Source organism: Pleurodeles waltl, chromosome 11 (assembly GCF_031143425.1).
Source record: "Pleurodeles waltl isolate 20211129_DDA chromosome 11, aPleWal1.hap1.20221129, whole genome shotgun sequence".
In the NCBI taxonomy this organism is placed as follows: Eukaryota; Metazoa; Chordata; class Amphibia; order Caudata; family Salamandridae; genus Pleurodeles; species Pleurodeles waltl.
In genome coordinates, this window is record NC_090450.1 from 51,276,890 (window position 1) to 51,301,433 (window position 24,544).

The 24,544-nt window shown below is 40.5% G+C and overlaps 1 protein-coding gene across 2 annotated transcripts in view; it reads right to left on the minus strand.

The window, feature by feature from the left end:
• Positions 1-889: 889 nt before the first annotated feature.
• PLD1 (phospholipase D1) overlaps positions 890-24,544 on the minus strand; it is a 370,963-nt gene continuing 347,308 nt past the window's right edge. Inside the window, exons 24-26 of one of the 2 annotated variants that reach the window (XM_069213037.1) lie at positions 20,636-20,789; positions 17,930-18,047; positions 890-4,194 (exon numbers count right to left, since the gene is read on the minus strand). In XM_069213037.1, coding sequence (XP_069069138.1) covers positions 3,970-4,194; positions 17,930-18,047; positions 20,636-20,789 — 497 coding nt within the window. In that variant the 3' untranslated portion in view covers positions 890-3,969. The remainder of the gene's footprint in view (positions 4,195-17,929; positions 18,048-20,635; positions 20,790-24,544) is intronic. The other variant, XM_069213036.1, reaches the window with a different exon arrangement.

Here is a 24,544-nt window from a genome sequence, read left to right on the forward strand (position 1 = left end):
GGAGATGTATGTTTGACCGGACTTCTCGGGCCTGCCAAACATACATGCGCATTAGGCGCTCTCCAACCCAGCACTGCGTTGCCAGGTTGGAGAGAGCAGGCAGAGGTTCCCACTCTGCATCTGAGCACCCAGCCAGGGTGCTCCGTCCGATCCTACAGCTGCTTTCATGCTGCTAGCAGCATGAAAGCAGCTGTAGGATTTAACGCAGGGCAGGCTGGGAGCCTGAGCCTGAGCCTGCATCTGAGGAGTGGTGTATTGGCGACAGGGCGCGGCAAAAACAAGTACTTTTTTTTTTTTTTTTACATAGTCGCTCTACTTCCTCCCTTAATTCCCACCACCACCACGCGCCGCACTGCCCCACTCCTTCTTCCTCCCACAAGCCGTGACAAGTCCTATTGGCACCTACGTTGGGCTTATATTGCAGCCTGATTCTCACACCAGAAGCCCAAATACAGCTGTTAATTTTTGTTTTACCTAAATGGAGCAATCATTGTGACATCCATATGAACTGGAAGGCATTGCACACTATAAGTAGAACAAGGACTACAGGGATAATAGGCAAGATGATATAGCGACACCACACTGATGAACTGGTAATTTGGATGGTGTTAGTTTAGAAATATTCAGCTCATGATTTAGCAAAGTTAACTCTAACACATACCAAAGAAAATGTAAGCCTAATTGTAGAGATCCAACAGTTCACATGTAGCCAAATTAAGCCTGGAATGTTAGGATATGAATGGCTTGAATTCATGAGCAACCATGTCTGAGCCTTCAGAATGGAATCTTTGTTATCAGTAACAATACGAATAGTGTCTGGGTAGCCTAGCACTTTATAGAATCCACAGAAACAAAACACAGAATACAGAAACATAATGTTCTGATTACATTTTAGTGTGAAAAGTGCCATTTGTTTATATAAAAAGATACTGAACCACAATATATATAGCAGGACATATTGATGATAATGTCTATGGAATTATTTTAATTAGAAGTTGGTTTAGAGAGCAAAAACCTTACATGTCCTTTGCTGAATTCCCATGTAGTATGATCCATACAAAGCTAACATACAAGTAAACACATTCAGTAAATGAGTAGGCCAAAGGAAGGCATCAGAATGAGTATCCACAGTGAGAGATAAACAAATCACTATTCCCAATAATAATGAGAAACATTTATGACCAACCCCTGAAAATATAAATGTTGTAAAATTGGTCTCCTACAAAAAAACAGAAACCACACCAATATTCATCAAAATTATATTTAATAAATGAACTAATGCATTATACTCATTTCATTTAAACAAGAACTAGTGTTGCTGTCTCTGTGAACTAGGAAGAAGAGTGTAGGTGAAGAAAACTCAGAAAGCAATTAGTTCATAGCCTTCATAGAAGGAGTAATTCACAGTAGTGCAATTTGCAGTTAAACACATATTTTCCTGGAAGTGACTTAATTTATTATCAGTACTCAGCAATACATATGCTATATGAGTTCTTGATTGAGCGGTTTTTAATTCATAAAAATAATTGTGTTGTTAGTTGATTTATTATCTCAACATTCCTTTCATTCTTCAAAGGACGGCGTAAGAAAATATCTAAAGATTCAAAGGAAATCACCTTACTATACTGTAATGATGAAATTGAGGTGAACCAATCTCCTTTCCTGCAAATACCTAAGGAAATTAAATTGACAATAAAATGATAGTTTCCGGCCACTTCAAATGGTTGCAGCCTAACATGTACCACTACAACGATGTACTGTGCGTAAAAGTAAAGTAAAAAGAGAAAATATTTGCTAAAGATGCCAAAAACTATGTACACTTAATAAAAAAGAATTATGTACTTTATATTAAACAGTATATATAGTTTTATCTAACTATTTTATTATAATATTCATTAGATGTTCCTGTAACACAATTTAATTAAAATGTGTTACATATTGTACAATAGCCCTGCCTTCAATGAAATCACTGGACAATGTCTTCTACAAGAGAGACTATATTATATGTATTATCAGCATACCTAGAAAATTAATAACACCTACTGTTCTGTAATGTAATGTAAGAAAGACAGCACTTTCAGCCCTGGTATAAAAGACTTTACAAGTAAATTGTGTTGAAGTACCCATATATTTTGCAATTAAATCTAAAGATCATAGTCTCTAGCAGTGGTATTATTTCATCAAAAGGCAATTGTCAACAGCTTTCTGTCAGATGAAAACAATGACATGTAAATGTGTGGTCAATGTTTCTGCTCTAAACTTAAAGTACAAAGAATGTAAAGTTTGTAAAACTGCTTCCCTCCCCGAATTGCCCAAAAAACATATTTACACACCATTTGGTTTCTGTCTAATATTACACTTCCACATGCAATGTGAACAACGTCTGGAGAACTGGGAATGCAGAAAGTGTTTGCTTTTAATGCAGAGGATACTGTAACAAAATTAAGTAAATTGCCAAACGTTTTTTGCTCCTATGCTGAAGATTGTGTAGAAGTTAGTGGGTAATGCATGGCAAGAAGGCGAACTGCTTATATATTTTAACACTCTTCTAGTACAAGCATATGTTCTGTACAATAATTGCATTGTTTTGTTGCTCAAGAAAGGTCATCAGCTTCAAGAGATCATGAATAATAAGAAAAATTATACAAAAAACAAAATGAAGAGAAGAAACAGTGAGACTAATGGGTAATAAAACCAGACAATAAATGGACACTGTTATCCTAGGAGGTTTGATTTTGCAAATTGTTTCATGATAAAGGTAAAATAGTTTGGCACTCTTCTTAAGAATATCTAGAGCTCTGTATTAAAGAAATACCATCCACAGACATACTATCAAGTCATTAAATTTTGAAAGATGTGTACTTTCTATGCCAAATTGAACCAGCAATTGGAACTATTCTTTATTGCAAAGTACTCTTAATTAATTGTATGACAGTGATATGTTATAGCAGCAATTATGTACATGAATGGGCAATCCTCAATTACATAAAGGAATGTTAGTGTTTATAACTCACATTATTGAAACATGAAAAACAATTCTACAGTGAAGCAGGTTTAAATCTGGAACAATCTAGGAAGAAAATAGATTTACAAAATCATCCTTTATGAGTATGAAGACCTGCGATTTTTTTCTTCTGTAAAATCAATGTTTTTCAAACAATGTGGGAAAGACACATTTTAAATTAATAAATAACTATTTACAGTGCATATATCTAGAAACAATATAGTCAGGACACCTATCACTTCATATAGTCAGGACACCTATCACTTTTAACAATTAAATGATTAAATGCCAATGGGTCAATCATTTGCTTTGATATTCACTGCAGTACTTGAATTTGATTTTTTTGTAATTTAAGATTGCAAAATATGATGTAGGGTCCAAGTTCAATACAGAATCTGAATAAGTCATACAGTGCTACTACTTTTGTGCACTAGTTACAAAGAAATAACAATTAATTATAAAAAATAGAGAATCAAAAGCACTTTGCTGATATTCATAATATTGAAATTCCTTCTGTGATTTTAGAGTGTCTTATGTGCAAAAAAATGCATGGATGCTGTTTCAAGGCTTCATGTGTAAGAAAAAGAAAGTGGATTCACAAGGTGTATTAAATGACTACATTTACAAATAGGTCAAGTGACAAGATATAAAATGTGGATCACAGCTGACAGCAACATTTTAATGGAAATATAGATATGCCATGACTGGGTATTCAATAAAGAAAAATATATTCAAAAGGCATAAGTAACTGAAAGGAATTGATTTTGAGTTGTTAAAGAGCCTGAGGTGTCAAACCCTTAGTTTATGATGGATTGTTCCCCATTGATGTACAAAACAGATAAGAACTTTAAACTTTCTTCGCAGATAAAAGGCTCATCATTTGAAGATTCTGAAATTGATATGTAAACAGACCGTTCTGCTTTTGCTGAGAATTAGTCTATGAAATTTGAGCTGCTGTGGATTCATCATGTCCAAACAAACACTGGAACTATTGATTCCTTTGTACCAACAGAAGGCATCAAGTTTTCATTAACCAGGAAATAAAAGGGGAACTGAACTAGGAAACCTCGAATCCTCTGTAGTTCTTCTACAGCTTTAACTGGATCCTCTGTTGCCAGCCCTGGCTTGGCTATGAAGTCCCGTAGATGATCCATGTTATGGACCTCATCACTAGGAAGACACCTGAAAACCTGAAATAGAATGGCATTTTTCAGTTTGACAATGGGTGAACAAAGTTCCAATAAACATTTGACTGCAAATTATCAAGTGAGCTTTGATTTTTAAACAATTTACCAATGATTTTTCAATCATAGTTGCATTTGCAAATGGGAGCAAGACGTATTGGAAACATTTGTTGATACCTTCAATGTGATAACCACCATTATGATGGCCAACCCTCTAGCCTTCATCCCTCATTAGGACATACTTACTGCAGCATGATATATGTAGTAAGTAAAAGATTTGCCATGGTAGCAATTTCTATGTGTTGGTCCTACAAACACTTGTTCTGTGCCAGTCATGCTTAGAGGATAATTTGCAATGGAGGTGCATAGAAATTCATGTGAATCATGCCCATTATACAGTTGGCTGGCAAAAGACAGTGCATCTCCACAAATATAGACTGATGTCCATTTTGGATTAAGCATGATTATCACGATACATGATTTATCATAAAGGTCTTTTTATTGCTCTTTACATTGTTGTTTTCAACATGTGCCAACTTCCTACAAAACCAATGAGAAACTTGAGGTAAATGGTGCAGGTTTCCAACAGGCCGCAATATGAAACTTCAATCATTTAAATGTGAAGGTAAGGGTAAAGACAACATTTAAAAAAGATAAGGCTTAATGGGTGTTAACTTCATCTTCATCCTGCTACCATCCAAACCTCCAGAGTGCATCCATAAGAATGCCCACTTGTTTAAATGAAGTAGAAAATTATGTTTGGAGCTTACAGGTGTATGCGTATGATCCTAATTCCTATGTTGCACCCATTTTAAACATTGTTGATCAAATGTTAGATTAGCAGTGTAAGAAACTGGGTTATTAATTGGGGGTGTGGGTAAATTCCCACCTCAAGTAATAATCGCAATGCTTCTCAAGGTCATCAATTCCAGTCACTAAATATACATTAGGTCAGCCCCCAGTACCTATGGCACAGAGCAGGCAGGTGGAACTTAGAGGCAATGTGTTAAGAATGTATGCAGCCCTCAAGGAGTAAAAAGGTTGAAATACAAAACAATAACAATTCTATAATGTATTAGGAAAACAATAAAATTCGATAAACAAAATGACACCAACATGACAATAATCTAGCAAGGGGAACCAGATGTATGAATTTTTAAAGTTTAAAATAAAAATAGCATCTAGAAGCACAAAGTGCCAGTTATAGTCAATGTTCACAGTAGAACAGGATCTGCTGACAGCAATAGCGTGCAGGTCATATACACTAACCAGGTTTGTCCTGGTAAAAGATTTTCCATTATATCTTTAGTCCTTTAAGTCACAATTCACCACAGGAGTGCATTTCTAAATCCCCCCAGTTAAGTAATTCAGAGACTCACAGAGTGGCAGGCAGAGGCCAACAGTAGGGACCAGTCAAGGTCCAATTGCCACCGGTCAGCTGCATGATAAGTGTACTTGTATCTGGTTGTGTGTCTGCAGCTGTAACAGGAGGCCAGCAGTTTGGAACGTGGAGTCCAATTCTTTGATGTGGGTATAAACGGACGGAAGGTACAGTCTTTACACATCTCAGACAGCAGGATCGGACCACTTCTGATCTCCCACACATCCAGGAGTGTTCTGAAGTGAGTGCATGGAGATGCCATATTTATGCCGGGCAAGTACCAGTGGGTGGGAATGACTCCTTGTGACACCTTACCCAATAGGGTAAAGGTTCCAGGGGCTAACCCTACCCACTTTGTGAATTCTCAAGATAGCCAAAGTCTTTGGCAACACTAAATATGGGCTCTAAGGGCTAGGTGTCTGTGTATAGGGGAGGGAGGACTACACTATTGTAATTGAAGTGGTCTCTCACATCTAACACTAAAATCCAGTTTTAGACAGTCCCTGGGCCCCTCTCCCCAATACAGAAGACAGAAGTCTGGTGGGACAATGTTGAGCTTTCAGCAAACAGACAATGGATAAAACCAACTTGTTTTGGCATTCTGCTCCCTTCCTTTGCAATGGGTCACAAATGTCATATGAAAAACCCTGTTGAGATGCTGGAACCCATCAGTGTCATACAGTTCTTATCATTCCAGCAGGATCTGACACAGTGGTGTCATCAAGAGGACCACAGAAGTGGAAGCTGGTCTAGCTGGGTGGAGAACAGAGTGAGCAGGCTTGGCAGTTAGCTACATCTGCTTGTGACAGGGTAAGACTCTTTCACGTTTATCAAGTACTTGGCCATCCAGTCAAGAGCACAACACCTTCCCATACCCAGGCCCTTTCATCCACGTCGAGGGAGCAAGTTCAAACCTCATTCAATTACTGTCTGGCAGACGGGAGAGAGCAAAATGCAGATTTAACCTCCAGAGACTGCATAGAAGGAGAAAGGTGCCTTTTAGTCTCTGTTTCAAAATATTTTTTACAAATCCAATTTCACCAGTGAATTAAGCTTGAAATAAATATTTCAAAAAGTCAAAAATTATATTTGTATCTGTTTCTTAAGTGGGGATACATTTATTAAATTTAATAATGGATCCCAGGTATCCTATGCCATAGCCTACCCTGCCACCATAAAAATAGCTTTGAGGTGCTAGCCAATGTAAGGACATGTTTACAATTAACCCTTACATGTCCTACTTCTAAATACCATCCATGCACTCTGTCTTGATGGACGCTAATTTTCACTTATAGGTGACTTCTAAATATTCAGAACAAGGGTTTTAAGCCTGCAAAAGGGGTTATTTTGACAGATCAAATTTGTAGTTTAAACCTGCACAGTCAGGCTACTGGTGAAAGGCCTGCAGTCATGTTTACATTGTCAATGTAGTGGATTGCACAATGAGTGCTGCAGTACACTTTTGACTTTTACCTTACAGGCCCTGGGTACACCTTAGTACCGTATACTAAGAACTTATAGGTAAGTTATATATGGCAATTAGGTATAGACCAATTCCATTATGTTGATTGCTTACTATCGAGGAGCAAGGATGGTGATGTTAAATTTGAATATGTCTCCACCATTACTGAGACACCACTTGGACGAAAAACGTAACCTAACAGAAGAGAACTACACATCACCGTTATTGCTCCGCGACATTAAGCAATAACATTTTGAATGGGTAAACCTCTCTGAACAGGAGCAGTGCATTAGTGAGTGCAAGATACCTTTGGATAGAAAACCTAAATGCCATCTTGCCAATTGTATAAAAAGGTTGGCCCTACCATGCTGGTGTTTTATAGAACTATACTACTCAGGGAAAATAGTGACAGTGTTTTTACAATAGAAATGAAGGGAAGAATTTTGCTTTAAAGATGGTGGACATATGCTGAGGATTGACAAATGAATAACATACACTACAATACACTACAGAAACTACAATATATTCAGGACTCAGCTGCCAGGCTACTATTACATGTAAAGCCACAAGCCCACATCTCCCCTGCCTTGAGAGCACTACGCTGGTTACCGGTTGTCAGAAGATCCACCTTCAAGCTGCTTTGTATCACTCACAAAGCTCTGCATGGAACAGGGCCACATTTCATCAGAAACAAAATAACCAAATACATTCAACAAAGAAACATCCGCTCAAGATTGTCACCCTGCCTTAAAACACCACCATACAAGAAAAAGACAATAGGTGGTACATCCTTCTCTTTTCAAGCAGCCAAACTATGGAATTCATTACCCCCAAATATAACATCCACGGACAACTATCTTGTCTTCAGAAGACTACTCAAGAGTTGGCTCTTTCCTTCATAACCCTCATATCCAAACAGCAATTGTCTTCATATGCCTGAGTTGATAAATATTTATAATCTGATTAGGTGTATATTGTATATATGTATAGTTCTTTAAGAAATATGTATAGTTACTATTTCATAATAATACATTATACACATACTCTTTAAGCCTGTTTAACAAATGTATATTTACTCACGGTTAAATGAATATATATGTGTGTGTGTGTGTGTGTGCATGTGTGTGTTTATACATATACATATGTATATTATTCTATGCTTCACGTGTTCATATGTCATTGGATAGCTCCTAGATAAGCTGTTATATTAGGTACTTATGAATCCCTGCTTTCTTTTTTATATTACAATGAGCTAATGATATCTTAACTATTTAACAGCAAGCATTTCACAATTACAAAATTGAGGAAAGATAAATGAATGTTAGAAAAGTACACTTATTAATTAAAATCAAATATTACAAATCTTGAAGTCTGTGTTTATACAATACAACTTTACTTCTCATATTATTATACCCATCATTATATTCCTTACAAATATTTTTCCTTTACTATGTATTTACATATCTATATATTTATTACTCTAGTCCTACTGTACTAGATAAAAAAAATTATAATAATAAATACAATTAAATAAATACAATTAAATTTTAATTTTTAAAAAAAAAAATACTCTCTCGTAAGCTTACTCTGTCTCCCCAACATCTCTATCAATCTATCCTCCATCCCCACTCTGACTCATCCCAAACCCATTCTACTACTTTGATCTCCAAAATAACCCTGCCTAAGCTCTTCCCTTCTCTACCGCATTTAGCTCACCCCAAACCACAGTTTACTATTATGATCTCCCAAACAACCCTACTGAATTCCCCCTCATTTATGATCACCCTAACTCCTTTCCACAGACTCTTCCCTCCTCCATCTCTCCTTTACTCATCCCAAGCCTCATCCTATTACTATAAACTCCCAATTATCACTTCTGGATTCTTTCCTCCTCTATCTCCCCACTACTCTAGTCAATCCAACTAACAAACTCACATATCCTGCGCTCAAATTAATTTATTCTAATACTAATATTGTACTCATATTTCCCTATACTAATCCACCACTAATTCCTCTTGGGTTCCGGAGTAGCATGCTACTCACCGAAAAGCGCTTCAACGGCTCGTCGGGGTAGTAAGCGCTATATAAATACAATCACAATTACATGGTTTTGGTAAAGGACCTACTAGGTCCAGAGAGTTAACATTTTAAGGGAATTTGATGGTTCGAAATTCCCCAAGCCAAGAAGGAAATGTTTGCACTTACCTATGGAAAAATATTTTCTGATGCTATTGCTCATTCAATAAGTATGAACAATTAAAGCAATGATAACTATATCCTTAAACCGATTAATGCTAGTATGTGTTAAAACTGTGACTTATCAAATCAAGGGTAGGATATCCTCAGCGGATGGTTATTTTCTCAACTTGGACATTTAGTGATTAAGGAATTTAAGAGACCATCACAAAACAACTCTTTCTTAATGACCCTTTGTGGCCCTTTGACAATCACAGTACTACCTTCAAAGTAAGGTCGATGTCAACAGGTCATCAACCCTGCTGGAAAACAAATTTTTTCATGTGAGACCAAAATAAACATTTTTTTTTCCAAAACCAAAGTTGCAACTTGAAGGAAAACGTTTCCTTCACACACAAAGTTTGTTTGGTTTAGTTTTGCTGGGATGTGCAGTACACTGACATCACAGCAAAAAGAAAGAAGATGGTGCAAATGGCAGAGTCTGCTTCAATTTATGAAAGAGGAATAATTCTGCCCCGAGCACCAATCAACATGGGAGGGACAGCGCTCTCTCATCCAGTTTCCAGTATACTAGGAGATGCCAACTTGGGGATCACAGGCTTCTGCTTCCAGATCATGCAAAGAGGGTGAACCCCAAACACGGATCCATCCTACAAGATAACCAAGGATTACTCTTTGGAGGGGGTGTTCCTGTGGACATGAGCTAGTGCTACCACTGGGCACAATAATCTTTCTGCCAATCCCCACACCCGAGTGGTAGATAGCTATGTTTACCCCCTAGTCTCCCCCTCCAGTAGGGGCAGAAACCCCTCTAGACACCAGGGGAATAAATAGAACAAAAAACTGATGAAATAGTCTTTCTGCCTCCCTTGAGGAAGGGGAGGATGGTAAGATGGAGCAGAAAGTCAACTAGACATAATATATTTAAACAATTAGTTAGAAAAACAATTTATTATTTCTAAAAAAAAAAAAACATAAACTACACAAACTGCTCAAACATTAGAAATCCAAAAGCTATAGTTATAACTTTCGTAGTATACCTTACAATTATAATTTATGGCCCGCTCACAATGTACTAGTACTAGTGCACCTCCGTTATATCTTGTCCCTCTTCCATGCACACTGTTATCATAAATTATGTCATTTGAGATGTCATGACTTGTTATGAATGTTATGATTTAACTTGCTATTAGTGATGTAGTATGGAAGGGTATATGCAGTTCACGGGGAAGGGGCAAGTTATACGTAATTTATACCAGCTAGCGACTTGCCAATGCTCTATACATAGATCAGAAACTATGGGGGTCATTACGACCCTGGCGGAAGGCGGAGAACCAGCGGTAAGACCGCCAACAGGCTGGCGGTCTTTTTTTTCGTATTATGACCATGGCGGTAACCGCCATGGTCATCCGCCGGTTCTCCGTTCCGCCTGCCAGGGCAGAGACGACCGCCGGGCTGGAGACCTGGGTCTCCAGCCCGGCGTCCGTCACTATACCGCCGGCGGTATTTTGACCTGGCTTACCGCCGCGGTTTTCTGGCCGTCTGAACCGTCATGAAAACCATGGTGGTAAGCGCTATCAGTGCCAGGGAATTCCTTCCCTGGCACTGATAGGGGTCTCCCCCACCCCCCACCCCAACTCCCTCCCCTACCCCCCCACCACTCCTGCCACCCCCCAAAGGTGACAGGGCCCCCCTCCCCACCCCAACCCCCAACATCACTTCACCCATACCCACACGACACGCACGCAGGCACCACCTACATACTTACACGCACACACGCCAACATACATGCCTACATCCACACACACAGTCATACACGCACACCCACATTCACACATACACGCATACATCCATACAGATATTCCCGCAGGCATACACGCACTCACACACCCCCTCTACATACACAGACGCACACCCCCATGCACCCACACAACACACAACAACCCCCCTCCCCTCACGGACGATCGTCTTACCTGGTCCGACGATCCTCCGGGAGGGGACTGGAGCCATGGGGGCAGCTCCGCTGACACCACACCGCCAACAGAACACCGCCACGGTGAATCATAGGTCGTGATTCGCTGGGCGGTATTCTGTTGGCGTGGCGGTGGAGGTGAAGCAACCTCCAATTCCCCGCCTCCGGCCAGTATGGCTGTTAGCGGCTCTCCGTTGGAACAAGGACGGAGAGCAGCCAACGGTCATAATACGCCGAGCGGAAGACCGCCACCACTGGCGGTCTTCAGCACGGCGATATCTTGACGGTCTTGCGAAAAGACCGCCGAGGTCGTAATGACCCCCTATATATCCCTAATCAGCGATACAATCACAGGATGGTGTCTCTGATGGACCCCTAGGGTAAATGTTCATTGAGTCAGATGTCAGGACAGCATTTCTGACCCATGGATGTACTGGAGGGGTAGGGCAGAATCAGTCAACTCAGATCAGTGCCTGGAAATCGTGAGTCTGGTGTATTCTATGTTGACCTATGAGTTCTCATGGCAGAACCAACTAGCATGGCACGTAGCTTAAGGCACCAGAAAGCGCACTGGTACAAGTGTACGGTTAGTCATATGTTGAGTCTATGTCTATGGTCAGGCAAGTTAATATTATTGAAATGGTTATCTGTTGTTTCAATATACAAGAATGTAAACACAAGTCAACTCAATATTCCAAACAAAAAAGTGCTAGGCTACAAAAGAAATATAATACCTTGGTATCAACTAAAAACGAGGACACATGAAGCAGTTTTAGTGTGGCATATATAACTTAATTTTCATTTCAGCCTGGGGCCGCTATAATGGCTTTGAATATCAGTGGTGGTCATAGATTCACTGCCAGGGTGTACTTCTTTCCCCCAAATGACCAAAATCTGTTCAGGTGGGTCAGTTAAATGCTTCATATATATTAAGAGATCAAACATATTGAAATTACCAAGCAATACCTCTGGTACCTCTCTGTTTGTTGTCATATTTTGCTAAACATTTACATAACTATGAAATTGAGTGCCCTTTGTTGTGTTGTGGGTGATACCCAGAGTCGAAAGAAGTTCTGTGAACCAGCTGTCACTTAATGTACACATGGAATACTTTTCCAATGACTGGTGGACGGGCTTCGGAAGAGAGCATAGGTTTCCAGAGAGCTGCTCAGTCATATATGACATCCAAGTTTATGGAGTGATCCCTAATCCTTCCAATCTGTCTCTAGGAAAAGTAATTAGAATTGGTTAGAATCTTGCCAATTTTCTATCCTGGTTTTATGGGTATGTGGAGAGAGACACAGGGCATTGCAGAAGGCACCTTAACTCTTTCGAGGTATTAAACATATAGTTTTGTTTGGGTTGCTTTAGGTTGCCATTTCCTCTGTGTATCAACTTCAGTAATGTTACCTCAGAACAACAGTGTAGAAGAGGTCCATCATGTTGTTAGAAGGTAAAATGACTAGAGATTTGTAGTACTGAATGTTAATTTTATCTTTAAACTATGGTGGATCTGTGTAGGGAGCATCATCTATGGGATGCATGAGGTGGAGTGACTTTTCAAGTGATTGATACCACTGGGTTACTTGTGGAAGTCTACATAGAATATATCAGAGGAATGCCCTCTTTTTATATTGCTCCTGTGAGCAGGACCAAACAAGGGGAAAGCCGTCAGGGCCCTTTGCTCCAGGTCTCGTACTTACTAGTGGTCCTGCAATAAAGTTAAATGCATTTACTAACATAAAATCAAGCCTGACCATCCAACTAGAGCTAATGCTCCTGCACCAGTGGGTGCCATCAATTACTCTACTTTCTTTTCCCCATTGTACATTTCCTAAAATTATACACTGCAACTCCTTAATGGGAAAACAATCATACCCCTGCACGACTAATGACCCCATGAAAGCTTCTAACTTCCCTTGATATAGGATAACTCAGGACACGTGCCCTATGGTAACTATAACTTGCACCCCCGGCATCCACAGTTTTCTCAGGAATAATTTTACAGCAAATGTCGCAAGTATATTATCAATGATGTTATAAAAGATGTCATGAGAGCTGTAATATCTGCGGTAATTAGCAGTGCATGATGATGGCACGAGTTATAGTTACTTGAAATTATTCTAACTATAACAGGTGAATTTCGATGTTTTTGAATGTTTTAAGTGTGAGCCTAACTATAACGTCCCTATAACATTTGCTTTTTTAACCTAAAGTAATTTAAATTACTATACGTTAATCCAACCACTGCCACACACAGCCTTTGGCCGTGTGCGGCCAAACCCCTATAACAGCCCAAACGCCCGCCACGCAAGGCACGGTGGGGTTGGTCCTGCAGCAAACCTCACGCCACGCACTCAACCCCACTTCACGCGTGGCCATTGGCTGCGCAGCAAGGTTTGGCCACAGAGCCTGGCCTGTGGCCGGCCCTGCGGCCTACCCCACAGCACTCATGATGTGCTACTTTGTTTGGTGGAGATGTGATCATATTCCTTTTCATCAAGAATGCGTCTCCAAAATAGGTGGAAAACATGTTCTGGAGGGTCCTTTTAGTAAGCTGACCATCTTCCTTGGAATAAGGATAACACAATATCTGGTCTCAGCAGCAGATGACAAGAAAGAACCCCCACATCACAGTTACTACATGGGATACTGCTCTCAAAAAAAGCAAGGATGAAAACACCTCCTTCAAGTTTTACCCCTAACTTTTCACGTTGAAAATGCAGAGGAAAAACACACTTGCTTTGCCATGGCCACGTGCATAAAGTTAGGATGATTAGTAATTTATAGAGGTGAAGTTTCAACTTGGGCACCTGCTTTGTTCACATCTGTAAATGCTTCCAGATGAGGTTTATTTGTTTATTTTCTGTGAAATGAGCAACGTGCCAGAATGAATCCTGCCCTGCATATTTATCTAAGAAGAGGTTGGTGTTTTCTGCAGAATATCTACCCAATAGGTGTCATTTCTACTGGCCAATTAGTAAGCGCTAACTTATTTGGTAAATGTATAGGGCATCTTTTACAGCTGCGTAAAGGACGCTGATGTAATGTCTCCAGTCTCCTTGTGTGCCTATAACTTTGCCAATGTGATTGTTCCTCGAGTGTCTTTATTAGATAATTCATCAAGGTGGAACTGCAGAGAAAACACACTTGGATGATTTGTACTTTACAGAAGTAAGTACTCTTTGTTTAGTAGCCATGGAAAGCACTGCAGTCCCACCCGTGGGTGGTGGTGGTCCCCGGGATTTTAACAGTCCTGTCAGGGAGACCCCATGAGCACCCTCCTTAATTTTAAAAATAAGTATGCCCCCGTGACCTGGCCCACCTGGGAGCAAAATTAAAAGCAATCGCAGGACACAGCGCTTGCCTTTTCTGTTTTAAATCTTGATTAAATTCACAAATATTTGTGAATTTCGCTGTGAACTTTTTTAAAAACATGTTTTTTTGACCTGGCAGGGCCACAGGGGGACCCTGGGACCAAGGCTAGCAGGTTAGGGTATTCCTACCCTACCCCTTTTCTATTTTTTTGCATTTTGTTTGTGGACTCTGCTGAAGTACAGTCCCAAAATGGCTGGCAACACTTTCTGGTTGAAGTGTTGGCAGTCAATCAAATCTCAGCAGGTGACCAGCACTATTAGCCAAGTATTCACGCTCCTAGGTATTCAAATTTGGATTTCCTTTCATATCTTGAAAACTACTGAAAGGATTTACATCAAATAACAAAGAGTGTGATCTACAGACCAAAAGCTACCTTTCTGTGAAATTTGGTGTACTGCTAATTATCCCACATATTACAGCATTCATGAGATCTTTTATAACATCATTGATAATATCACTGTAACATTTGCTGAAAAATTATTCATAAAAAACTGAGCATGGTGCGCTCGCTCGAGCCATAGTTACCTTAGGGCACGGGTGATAGTTACCTGACATAATTCTAACTATAACACTGAATTTCTATGGTGTTGTGCGAGTAAAGTCAGCCTTTGTTTCTAAAGTGAATTTCTATGTGTTTTAAATGCTAATTCCTAGCTATAACGGACCTGTAACCTTTTTTTTTTTTTTTTTTACAGTGAGTTTATATGTTTTTTTTAACTCGGCGGGCGGCCCTGCACCCAACCCCCCAATACCCTGTTAACACCATGCCATCCACAGCCTCTAGCCGTACGCAGCAAGGGGTTGGCCACAGGGCCACAGGGCCTGAGCAGGTGGGGGGACTGTGGCAGCACAGAAGACGATGCATTACAAGAGGGAGGGTTAGTGGTAGCACAATGGCCATGGTGGGCAAGAGGGAGGGGCAGTGGCATGCACAAAGGACCATGGAGGACAGAAAGGAGGGATAGGAGCTGGACAAAGACAAGAGAGGGCAGGCGAAGGGGCTTCACAACAGACCAAGCAGGGCAGGCAGGAGCAGCAGTTGAAGCACAACACAGCATGGAGGGCACAAGGAAGCGGTAGCAAAATGGACCATGGAGGACAGGAGTGTGGGGATAGGAGCATGGAACTTGGACAGCAAGGGTGGAGGTGGTAGGGATAGGCTGCAGCCATCTGACCATGCTAGGCAGGCAGGAGGGGCATTGCCAGTTCAAAAGAACACTCAGAGTAGATAGGATCAGAGGTGGTAGGTCCGTGGAACATGGTAGGCAAAAAGGAGGGAGCAGGGACATGCCCACAGACATCAGAGAGCGGGGCAGGATAATGACAGCAAACTAAGCATACAGACAGCAGGAGTGCAGTGAGGGGGCACAGAACTGGGCAACGGAGGGCAGGAGGAGTGGGCAGGGACATTCAGCTACATGGAGGGCAGTGGCAGCACAACGGACTATGCAGGGCATGAGGGAGGGGGGCTGGTGCATGGACTCTGACAACAGAGGATAGGAAAGAGGTGGATGGGGCAGCATGCTAACTGTTAATGGCAGGCGGGAAGGGCAGTGGCAAGACAACAGCTGCACATGGCTGTAAAGAGAGAGCAGGGGCATGGACTTGGACAAGAGATGGCAAGGGGGGCAAGAGCAGCAAGCTTAGGGGGGGCAGTACAATGCCAGGCCCTGCGTCCAACCCACCCCCCCAAACCAGGCATTGCAATAGGTATTTCACTTAATGTTTAAAAAAACCCTAGCAATTCACTGAAAAAAACAAAGGTTACAGGGACGTTATAGTTAGAAAATAGAAAAAAAACATGTTAGAAATTCACAAAAAAATTAAAGGTTACAGTGATTTTATAGTTAGATTCAGATTTTGCATGCACTATACCACAAATTCAGCTAGAGTTATTTCAAGTAAACTATAACTCGTGCCCTGAGGTAACGATAACTCACACCCTCACCACATACCGCTAATTACCCCAGATATTACATCACTCATGACATCTTCTATGACATCATTGAGAACACCACTATCATTTACAGTAAAATTATTGATGAGAAAACTGTGCATGGAAAGGATGCAAGTTATAGTTACCTTAGGACACGAGTTATAGTTTCGTGAAATAACTATAACAGCAGAATTTTGATGGTTTTGAGTTGGTAAAATATGAACCTAACTATAACATTCCTGTAACCTTTGTTTTTTTCCCAGTGAAAATATATATACACACACACACTCTCTCCCTCTCTCTTAAAGCTACAATAAACTCAGTGTGCTCTCATTTAGCATGCAGAATGGAGGAATGACTGCACTATTCTGGATCAGGATCTGCCTGCAATCAAGACACTACTAAATCCAGACATTTCTGAAAACTTGACACCCAGGGAAGTCCATGGTGGTGTCACTTGCGTGGATCCTTCTACGTGTTCTTACACAGAGTGCTGTGCAAACAGCAAACAATGATTAAATCATACATTTTGCTCACATTTATGTATATGAATCTCCTGGAATTGCTGCAGGTCGTCAACATTTCCAAACTATTGAGGAAAACCCTGCCCCACTTTGGCAGTGCCTACGGCAAGAAAGGCCCCAAAAAGCAATGTGGAGACATCACATGTTCCTCATTAACACAGATGAGGTTATTGGAAACAGTAGAATTAGGGTCCACGCTTGGCCGCCACTCAATTAAACCTACCAAACCTAGATATTTTTGTAAGATAGACACCAAAGGAGTCCATTATAATGTCACTTGAGTGGATCCCAGCTACGTTTTCTTACCACAATATCTTACAAACCTCAAACTTTGGTTATAATCATCCATTTTCCTCACATTTTTGAGGGAAAATTTCAGAATCTTCAAGTAGCCACAATATACCTACCAGCAAGCGTTCCCTGAGATAAGGTTTGTATGTCCCTAGTTCAAAGTTTTCCAGTTGTGGGCCCTATGCCCAACACCACATGTGCACTACCATTTTTATCTGGAAAAGTATGTTTACAAACTCAAATACAAGTCAAAAGGGAATGCATCAAAGCTCTGCCACCACTACTGCATTGAATGGTTACCAACCCGAATGGGCAAGGGTAACTATTAACAAACTGGAATCAGCCAATGGATTAAAACTTTCAATCCACATGTGACAACTGCCTCCATCAGTGGGAATACACATCTATTCTCTATTGCATCGTGCATACTCAAGATATCGAGTCCATTATCCATGTTCCTGGTAAACACTGGAGGGATGGAGAACTGCAAGACAGCAGGTTACACCACTAGTGACACCAGAACAAAGGGGTTAAATTTCCCTATTTGCTGAGTTTTTCTTTCAGGTTAGTAAAATCAAATAAAATATGTTGTTCCTCTCACCTTGTCAAATATGGTTGCATTGCGAGCTGCGGTTGCCACCCACACTTCCTTAAAAAACTTATCACTGACAGGATCCTGAATGTCAACAGTCTGGTCACCAGCACAACCGAGCACAACCCTAAAAGGAAATGAAAACAATACAATCAAGAAGGAAAGATATAAAAGCAAGAATAAGTACTCATGCCTGCAGTGTGGGTGGGAGGGTGGATGTCACGAATGGTCTTTCATTTCATATGTGTATTTATACCATGCAGTGAGTATAACCACCAAAATAAAGGTGATTTATAAACTTGCCTCGGTCAAGGTTACTTTGGTTCGCCTTGTTTACCACGCCCTAGAAATTCTCCAGTCATAATTTCTGCAGTTCTAAATGACTTGCATAGTTTTTTGCTTCAAAAATTAAACAACCCCCTTTTTCCTAACAAGATGTGTGCCCTCTAGGTACATACAGTAATGAATTTTAGTTTGGCAAATTTGAAAAAAAACCATATATAACTTTTAAAAGCCAGTTTTGCAGTTCAAACTATTTAGCCTGCCATGCCTGTCGTGTTTGAGATAAACGTTATGTTCAGGTATAACTTTCTCCTTCATTATAAAGGTGTCCTGATTACTGAATTAGCAGTTATTAACCCTATGTGAGGATTAAAATATAAATGCTTTATTCCAAGGTGGGGTCAGGTGAAGTTTTTATATTAGTAGGTAACTAAAAGCCATATCCCGACAATTTGCTCAGCAGAAAATATCTCCACCCGGAATGTCCCCTAGTATATAAGCCATTACGTGCATCCACCTTGCAAACCAGCTTTGATACAACTAATGGGTATATACAGCAGCACATGTGGCCACGTCTACAAGACAGGTTTCTCACTTCTTGGGTGTAATTCACTAATACATATCATCAATGTGCCGTTATACATGTTTAGGAATATGGAGGCTAGCTGAGTGCCGCAGATTATCTGTGCCGCAAACTTCAAGGAGTCCAGAAGTGAATAGGCCAGCCCACCCCCCTCCACCCAGTGGATCAGTGGTGGCCCGTCCTTTAGGGCAGAGGGGCCATGCCCACCTACGTTTTGCCCCCCATGAAGAGTGTCTGTCAGGCTGAACAAAGGTCGGCCTGACAGACACTCTTCATGTTCAGGTCAGGCAGACGGGAGTGAGACATGCACGATTTGCGCAGACTCCTGGCTGCCTGAGCTGAACTTTGCTGGGCTGAGGAGATCACAGCTCCTATGGGCGTGACCTCCTCGGCCCAGCAAAGGTGCTTCGAGGCCCTCCCCTGGGTGACGAGGAAAGTGTCACCAATTGACACTCTCCCTGGGTGCTTCAGTTTAAGCCCTGAAGTGCCCAGGGCGAGTGTCAATCAGTGACACCTTGTCACAGAGTGGGGTGGGGTCAGGAGTCTCACTGACCCCATCCCACTCTGTGACGAGGCAGGGACTGCTGCCTTCCCTCATTGGCTGACCTAAGTTCAGCCAATGAGGGAAGGCAGCAGTCCCAACCCTCCAGGGACCTGGAGGCCAAAGGTAAGTGTGTGTGTGTATGTGTGTGATGTTTCAAATTGAATGTTTGGTGCGTGCATGCATTTTTGAATGGTATGAATGTTGTTAATGGATGTGCGTGCGTGCGTGTGTGAAAGAATGAGTGTGTGTGATGTTTTAAAATGAATGTTTTGTGCATGCGTGCATGTTTGAATGGTATGAGTGTTAATGGATGTGCGTGCGTGCTTGCGTGCGTGTCTGTGTGTGAAAGAATGAGTGTGTGTGTGTGTGTGAGTGTGCCCCGCCCGCCCCCCTCCCTCCTAAAGCTGCCAGATGCCACTACTGTGGATCACATCCTGCCAGCGCTTCAAAAACTACACTGGATGCTGGCGGACTGAAGAATTTAACTAAAGTCATTCTGCATTACACAGCAATCAGTACTAAGTATCAGACTGATGTTCCTCTAGCAAAAATTGCATCCATACCAGTCAATCAATTTCTTTTTTTTCCAATGCCCCAGGCCTGGTTAGTGAGTCTTTCAAACTACAAACATCACCAAGGAGACTTCTCATTCTTAATCCAATGGTTGGAATCCTCACTGATTTGAATCCGGACAAACCAAGGTCACACCAAATTCAAATGACACCAAAAAACTTGACTCTTTGCTTCACAAGTAAATTCACGCCATACTGGCTACCAAATAATACAAATGAAAGCTGTCTATATCAGTAGAGGCTCTCTGAGCTACTTACAGCCATCCCGAAGAGCAGGAAGACAAAGGTGTAGCGGCCTGCAAAGTGGTCCTGCACAATGAACCAGAGGATACAAGAAGTGACACCTAGACTCTATGAGCCATTGGTATGCATAGCAGCATCAGCAAGTCCCCCACACCTCCTGGCCTATCAACATCTTAAATAGCCAATCACAAACACCCTATTCATCTGTACTACCTGTCTTAGGACCATGCAGGCTATGTACACCCAACATCTCCCCGACTACTTTATCATAGCGTAACATGATCACAGCACATCCACTGCCCGGCACAGCACCCCTCTCTTTTTCACATACAACATTTTCTGTCCACTGACCTCTCCACCCACTTATGCAGCATATGGCTTGCAACCGTGTTCAGAAAAATACAAGGACCACAATGGTGCATAAGTGGCAATTGTGCAATATTGAAATACAAGCTAACATAACATATACATATGCATCTTTTCAGTAGTACCTGAAGCATTGCTTTCGAAGGGACTGGCCAAATCTTCCAGCAAAATATTCTTCCCCATCCATCACAGAAAGGACTGTTTCTGTGTCTTGCACAATGACGGCCATTTCACTGTCGCGCTTCCCCATCATGCTTCGATCATTGATGTTAGCGGAGCCTTAATTAGAAAAAAAAATGTAAATTAATTTACCCATGAGAGAGAGAAAGGGGCCAAATTCTTATTCAACACTTAAGAATAGCGATTCTTAACAAGAAAGTCGGTCATCTAAATTTTGTTTCCTAGAATGCGCACTAGTCAAAATGCACGCCTACTTCTTGTGGTTGACTCACTGTTTCATTTATGCATTGTTACATTGTTACAAGCTATTTCATGGCCCTGTCTTCTTTTTCAGAACTTACAGTGGCACTAGGCAGAGTACAATCCTAGAAAGCAATTAAAGTACAATCATGGGAAGTGCTTCAGAGAATTTGAATAAAGTAATCCAGAAAATGAGTTAATAATGTTTTAACACATAGGCTCATTTTGACCGAAACACATTTTTAAATATCTTTAGAGGTGTCAACGTGGCAACAATGAAGTGCTGATAGAGTTCATGGTTTAAAGTAAAATCTCCTTCAGTGTATTAATATTTTGAATGGTCTCAGAAGGGAATTGTATTTTTTTAAGAAACTCGAAGGCTTTATGAGGCTTAATTAGAGAGTTTTGAGCAAGTACATTTTTTAAATTTGTGAAACATGCAATTAACAAGAAAATGTTGCTGTTTGTTACGAAGGGAGCTAGAAAGCCCCCAGCATCACTCCCCCCACTCCCTGCTAAAACAGCAGAGTCTGAGAAGACGATAAGTAAAATGGCCTACTTGAAAGGGCTTCATTTCGAATTGGCCTGTAAAGTTGGTGGTAATACAAAGATGGGATAAAGTATTACCTGGTAGTTTGCCACTCTATTTATGACAACTATGATTATAAGACTCAGAATTGGGAATAGCATGCAGAATGCATTATTACCGGCTGTCTACACATGGCGCACCACTCAGAGCCCTGTAGAAATGTAATCCATTACCAGCTTTTGGAATAGCACCACTAGGAATTTTGATCACTCTTTTAAAATTATACTAGGTCTCCTTGAAGGAATAGTTAACACGTGCAGGCAAAGTCAGTAGGCAAGTTACTACACTATATATATATATATATATATATATATATATATATATATATACATATATATGCAAAACAAAGTTGTCCTCCTGACAAAAGTGCACTCTCAACAGGTTGCAGTTTATTTTGGAAAGCAGCAAGACCAGTGACATTCAAAGAATTCTTCACACATTATCTGCAACCTGTTGAGAGTGCGCTTTTGTCCAGGAGGACAGCTTCGTTTTTGCACATAATTAACGGCCTATCCAGCCGTGAAATCTGCACCACTGCCAATAGAAAGCAGGTCTGTGTGACTTTACTACATCATCATAGAAAGAGCAACAGGATGGAATAATTTCAGCAAAACTTGGTAACTGTGCTTTGAATTCGCCTTCTAAGGTTTTTAAATGTGCTTTAATGTGTGTTTGGCTGCAGCAACCTACCAAGGCAGAAATGATTGTCTACTAAAGAAGTAATAAAAATGTGCAGGACTACCACTACCAAGATGCATTGTGTAAATAACCAGAGCATTTAATCAAGTAAACAGGTGCCTGCAATCATTTGCTCAACCCAAGCATTTAGCCTGTGACCAAGGACGAGATGTCTGAAATGCGTAAGGCCATGAAAATTTGTAAAGAATTCTTTGAATGTTACTGGCTTTGCTGCTTTCCAAAATAAACTGCAACCTGTTGAGAGTGCGCTTTTATCCGGAGGACAAGTTTGTTTTGAATATATATATATATATATATATATATATATATATATATATATATATACACACATATACATAAAATTGCAAGTAAAAGGTCCAATTATAAAATAAACAAAACATGATACCTAAATGTGATGGCTATAAATCTAAAATAACATTTTAAATTAAAACAAAATTGGCTATGGCATGTAATTTCAACAAAACAGTATGGATGCTTCCAAGTTGACAGGCACACTTAGAAGAAATATTACAAAAACATGAATCTTATAGGTGCAACAGGATAGTAATATTGGCTTTGTATTACAGTAACCTGAAGACGTAGTTTAGACACCCAAGAACAAAAAATAAAAAAGGATATACAGCAGAAAGAAAAAGCACAGGCAAGCTAAACATTGGGCCAAGTAGCCAGGCACTGACGTACAATTCTTTGTAAGGTTTATGAGTACCTGAGATCAGGCAAAATGCTATCACTGACATTGAAGAGGGCAATGGCTTAAGTGGACTAGCCGATTAAGCCCTGCTACATGCTGTGGTGGGTAGAAGCAAAATTTGAATGACAGCTGACCAGACCACTGTATAAAGAGAAATTATCCAATATGGGCCAATTGCTGTATACCCGGTATTCAATGAAACCCAAGGTGCAGCTCATTTATTGTCTCTGGGTACCTAGGGCTTTTGATGAACCTACAAGCCCTATATATCCCAGCATCCAGAAGAGTCCAGCAGACGTAATGATATATTGCTTAAAAAAATCTGCCATAGCTGTAAAAAGTTATAGAAGAAAACGTGGACAAAAATGACTCTTTTCTTCACCTCAGTTTCAATTTTTTTATTTTATTTTAGCTGTTACTTTCTGTAGGAAAACCTTGAAGGATCTACACAATGGCCCCTTGCTGAGTTCAAACTGTTGTCTACTTTTCAGAAATGTTTAGCTGTCCAGGATCCAGCACTGGATTCACACCCATTTCTGTCACTAACTAGAAGGAGGCTGAAAGCACAAAAAATAGTAAAAATGGGGTATGTCCCAGTAAAATGCCAACATTGTGTTGAAAATGTGGTTTTCTGATTCAAGTCTGCCTGTCCCTGGAAACTGGGAAGATAGTGATTTTATCACCTCAAACACTTTGTTGATATCATTTTTAGGGGAAAAACACATGCTTTCTTCTGCAGCCCTTTTTTCCAATTTTTCTGAAAAAAAAACTAAATTTTAACTGCATTTTGCCTAATTTCTTGGTCTCCTCCAGAGGAACCCACAAATTCTGGGTACCCTTAGAATCCCTAGGATGTTGGGAAAAAAGGATGAAAATTTGGTGTGCATGGCTTATGTGGACAAAAAGTTCTAAAGGCCTAAGCGCAAATTACCCCAAATAGCCAAAAAAGGGCTCAGTACTGGTGGAGGAAAGGCCCAGCAGCTAAGGGGTTAAGAATATATTTATGTATTTCCTAATTTATTACTTTTTTCATTTACACAAGATGTTAAACAGCTAAAGCTGCCGATGTTAGTTTTAATCCATGTGCCAAATCTTAATAATTGTCAAGAATCATCAACTTTGGTACATGAGGCAGGGCACTAACACGCAGGCCTCCTTCCCTCTTAAACCTCACAGTACGTAATCAACACTACCAATAGGGCCATACGTACAGGAGTTGAGTTTCCAAAGTAAAGTAAATTAAATCACGGATTATTGATCTGGTTACGGTGATGAATGGCCTGTCTATGACATCACCACAGCGGTGAGCTAAACGAAAATAAGTTAGAGACTAAGCTCACCAGCTCTGCCTTAGACACACATGCCAACTTGTCATACAGACCCATGCATCAACCCTCACATCCTTGGGAGACCATTACTCATCCTTGCAATTTCAGCTACATGAGATGCTTGAACTAAAAGACACAAAAGGATGGATGGCACATACACAGGAAAGAGCACAGAATACAAAACTATGGGCCAGATCTATGAAAAAGGCCTTTTGCGAATCGGAAACTGCGATTTCTAAGAAATGAATCACATTTGTGATTCGGTAATAGCGATTTCTTAAAAATCGCAAATGCTATTACCGAATCG